Source organism: Lactuca virosa, chromosome 1 (genome assembly GCF_052849685.1).
Source record: "Lactuca virosa cultivar CGN04683 chromosome 1, Lactuca_virosa_CGN04683_v6, whole genome shotgun sequence".
Classification (NCBI taxonomy): Eukaryota; Viridiplantae; Streptophyta; class Magnoliopsida; order Asterales; family Asteraceae; genus Lactuca; species Lactuca virosa.
Genome location: NC_136426.1, coordinates 249,861,119 through 249,865,755, shown reverse-complemented (window position 1 = coordinate 249,865,755; position 4,637 = coordinate 249,861,119). Strand labels below are relative to the sequence as shown.

Sequence of the window (4,637 nt, the reverse complement as noted above, 5' to 3'; positions counted from 1 at the left end):
TGAATTTTATACTCCCAGTCAAATGACTGAGCCACTACAGCAAGATTTGCAGTCTGGTTGCTGATGGTAGCTCATCTGCTGCTATTTACTGGCACCATAGTTCTTTCACTGTTTTCCCTTCTGTCAGGCTTTGAGCAATCTCTGGCGAAATGACCGGGTTTATGGCAGTTGAAACAACGAAGTTTACCTTTGTTGAACCCAACCTTCTTTTCTGCATTCACTCCCCAGTTATTTTTGCCTGTCTTTTTGGAGAACTGTTTAGCTCTGAACACTGCCATAGCAATTTGCCATGTTATGTCCATTTATTCAACATCTTCAAGATGAATTTGGTCCAAATCAGCAAATGACAATTGAGGGGGCAGCTCACCAGCTACAAAAGCATTATAACAATTGACAAGACCAGTTGCAAGGGCCAAATTCTTGTCATTTTCTTTGGGAACTGGAGTTGAAGTAGGAGCTGAAGTGGGAACTAGAACAGGTGTCTTTGAAGAAGAAGCAACTTACGGATAAAATACTGGAGACTGAACACTTTGCATGAATGGTGTAGCATATGATGATGATTGAAAAGCAGCAAGTGGTTGAACTTGAGGATTAGTGAAGGATTAAAAAGCATTGTTTGATTGAATCCCATGATTAGCAGAAGAATATGAGTTAACATGGTTGATCTCTGTTTGTTTGTCATCCAGATCACAAGCTTTAATGATGGCCATGAGTTCAGCCAAACTAAGTAGATTAAGATTCTTGGTTTTCTTGATGACAGCAACATTCATATCCCATGTCTTTGGGAGAGAATTAAGCAACTTCTTGTTGACATATGATCTTGGCACTGAAACCCCAGTTGAACTCATTTCAGTGGTGAGTGTGATAAAGCGTTGCAATTGAACTTCCAAAGTTTCTCCAAGAATGTGATTAAACATATTGAATTTCTGTCTCAGCATGTCTTGACGGCTTTGTTTCATATCCTCATTCCCTTCATATACTTCAATCAAAGCTTCCCACAGAGCCTTTGCTGAAGTGTATTCTCTAAAACCTTGTGCAATCTCTAGGGATAATGCCATTGTGAGTGTAGCCAGTGCCTTTTCTTGCTCTTCAACCTTTTCAAAGTCCTCATCAGTGTAGTTTTCAATTTTCTTGTCAGTGACTGTTCCATCTTCAAGTGTTGTGGTGATATGAATTGGTCCTCTTAAAATGCTTCTCCAAATTTTGAAGTCTTTCATTTTGATATACTTCTCTATGCGGTATTTCCATTCTGGAAAACCCTCAGCAGATAATAGTCTAGGAATGCGTGAGGTGGTACCCATGATAGCATCCAGTTCTTGATGAGCAACTGTGGTTTGAGATTCCATTTTGTTTTGTTTTTGTTTTTGTTTTTGTTTTTGTTTTTTTTTTATGTTTTTTTGAGATGATCAAACAGAAAATCTAACAAGAAAAATACTAAAATTTAAAATACTCAAATAACAACTGAGAGAGTTCATGGCCGCACAAGGGGATTACGGCCGTACAAGGAGATTACGGCTGTACACAACAATTTACAACCGTACACAGGCAAAGTTGAAGCTTTCACGGTCATTGAAGGGATCACAGTCGAAATGTAGTGTACAGTCAATAATCTTTGAATGGTTTACGGTCGTACACTTGATTACGGCCGTACAAGCTTCAACAATATTCAACTGTACCCTTGATTACGACCGTACAAGCTTCAACAATGTTCAACCGTACACACAAAAATCAGAAGTTTTCCAAGCAAATTCTGATCCAAAGCCTTGTATGTCGATCAAAAGTAGATATCCAACAAGTAAACTCGAATTAACCACGAAATTGATGAAGATCTTGTAGTCGTAAACACTACGGACTAAGTTTGACACCAGAATGGCTCTGATACCAATTGTAAGGACTCAAATCCAGGAACCAACCAGTGATCAAACTATTATAATCAAGAATAGAGTAGAAGAAAGCAATTAAATCAAGCAATGCACATGATTTTATAGTTGGGCCGTAAACCGTCTAGTACACCTTGATTACACACATACGTCAACTACTAATAGACACTGACAAGCCCTATAAATAGGGGATACTTGGTTGTACACGGGTGTACGACCGTACACCCGTGTACGGCCGTACACACAACCCAGATCGTAAACACAAAACAATCAACTACAAAACACCTCCAAAAAGACTAAGACCCTACCAAGACATATACAGATAACTGCCTAGCCCAAACCACAAAGACAAGACCTTTCAGCACCTGTCTTTACTGAAGGATATCAATATCGATCCTTAGGTGCAACCAACTTTCCGGAACTGGGAGTTGTGTTCAAAAGAGCCAACAACAATGTCAAATACTTCATCCCCATCACTGCTATGCACCGTCTCACCCGCAGACAGCTTGAAGTTACCTTGACTTCGGTGCAGAGGACAAAGCATACAACAGATGAAGTAAAATTCGAGATCACAAGGAGGATCACTTGGTTAGGTGAAGTAAGAAAGTTTTGGTGGTTGCTGATCAAGTTTCTGAACCTCAACAAGTAAGGAAGTTGAAGAGGCCACTTAGGGGGAAAATGTTGAATCAAGAAAGTGACCCTCTTAAACTTATCAATCCAAAGTATACTTCTCTACCGCAACGGATCTTTTGCTACTGCAACATCAAGTGTAGAAGTAATCTGCGACATCCTCATCCACATCAAAGACTAGTTAATTCGTTTTTGAGTTACTTATTTACATTGTATTACCCAATGAGCATTCATATTCACTGCATTTCAGATGTTTAGTGTTTGTTTATTCTCTATGTATTTTCTCGAGTCTCTATAAATAGAGTGCTCAACTTCATGAATGAATACACATCTCCATTCTCTTAATATCTGAATCCCTCTCTGAATTCCTATCTTCTCATTCTCAAGATCATACTGAACTTACTCTCAAATACATTAATATCAAACTCTCATATCTCCTTCGGATAAAGTCCTTGTGACTTCATTCACTTTAAGTTGATCACGTAAACTAACTCGGTTTGAATGCAAACCTTGTTAAGAATCAGCTTAATGTTTACTTGATATATAACTTGTTGTCATTTACATTTCCTTTACTTTTCGCACTTACATTTCCGCAACTAACTACTCTAACAACTCTAACTTCTTATTATTATTGAGTTTTATGATCCTTTGAGATTAACTTATTTCCGCAATATATAACTTGTTCTAATGTTTGTTCAAGTGTTTCTCAAAAGTTTTTCTCTCAACAGTGTACCCGGGCCGACCCACCATATGTATACCGACCCGGTCACAACAGACTGGTTTATAAGTGAAAAAAGTACAGTTAATCAAAATAATCGACCCACAAGGCAACACCAATATACAATGAGCAAAAGATGAGAAGCAAGACATATCCCAAGAGTCGTGCAAGAATACATATCTCAACAATAATAAAATGTAAAGCAACACGAAAAACATAGTTGTCTTTACCCGGATAATGCAAACCACCAGGTAAAACCTTGCACAAAAGAATATGGAGATTCTTATAAAAGCCCTCAGAGATACACTAATGAGGTAACGTTTTAGAAGGATGCGCCATGATAATTTTGTTCGTAGCTTCAACCGACATCTAACTTAGGCATCAAAGAGCAATATCAGGGTCCAACCCTCGATATGGCTTTCTAACCTAGCATTTTTCTTCCTTTTTGCAGTCTGTCTTCCTGAGTTCTCATTAGAAGAAGTTGATAGCAACCAACTACAATGTACTCGGAAGACCACCTAGCAACATTGGCGACATTTGTGTCGTAAATTTGAGAAACGCATTCATAATAGCAACATGATAAACGCCAACACTATTACTCACTGCCGCAAACCAAGAGGGAATATTCCATCGTGCAAGGAAGAGAACGATGCAATACTCTTGCACAAAATATTCACAACACAGCAAAGCCAGGAAACCCTGATAACGGGTAATCAACCAATCCTAATTCACGGTCACATTCATGACATATGCATCCATAGAATATATTGCGACAATGGAAGTTCGACAGAGATAATGTACAAACAATGTTTCTCTAGGTTACAGGAGGGGATGAAAAGAAACTTAGGCAACCTGATTCATATTTAACAACCTTTGTTGGCCATTCAGTATGGACCTTAGGGATAGTATCATGTCGTTAACGTTACGAGATCATCAAACACAAGCCATAAATACATAGGTACTAGATTCTACAATAATACAATCCTCATCGCCTTCCAACATAATTTTCGAAAGAATCGCTATGAAAAAAATTCAAATCAACCGCATCACCAATACATGGTTTATTTAGATTTCAGATCTCAATTGTATATTGGACAGTACACAGTGAACCATAGGTTACACTAACAATAACATTTATAACGGAAAAAAGTGACATGATAATAGAAAAGCCACAACCAGTTCAAGATGATCCAGGAATGGTTATAATAAACGATGCATACCCAGGATAAGGAATCCAGATCAGATCTACATTGACAAAGACGTTGAAAGAAAAATTAACAAGTTTGTTGAGAGATAACATCGATGCATTCGCTTGGAAACCATCCGACATGGTCGGAATGCCAAAGCAAGTCATAGAACAAAAGCTAAATGGGAAGTTGGGAATGACACCGATTCAACAGAAAAAAGAA

General features: G+C 38.2%; 1 protein-coding gene across 1 annotated transcript; it reads right to left on the bottom strand.

Moving 5' to 3' along the window:
* Positions 1 to 602: 602 nt before the first annotated feature.
* On the bottom strand, positions 603 to 1,346 carry LOC145128945 (uncharacterized). The gene has a single exon (XM_079063715.1). It carries the CDS (start codon positions 1,344 to 1,346, stop codon positions 603 to 605), a length of 744 nt encoding a protein of 247 aa, XP_078919841.1.
* Between the last annotated feature and the right edge of the window lie 3,291 nt (positions 1,347 to 4,637).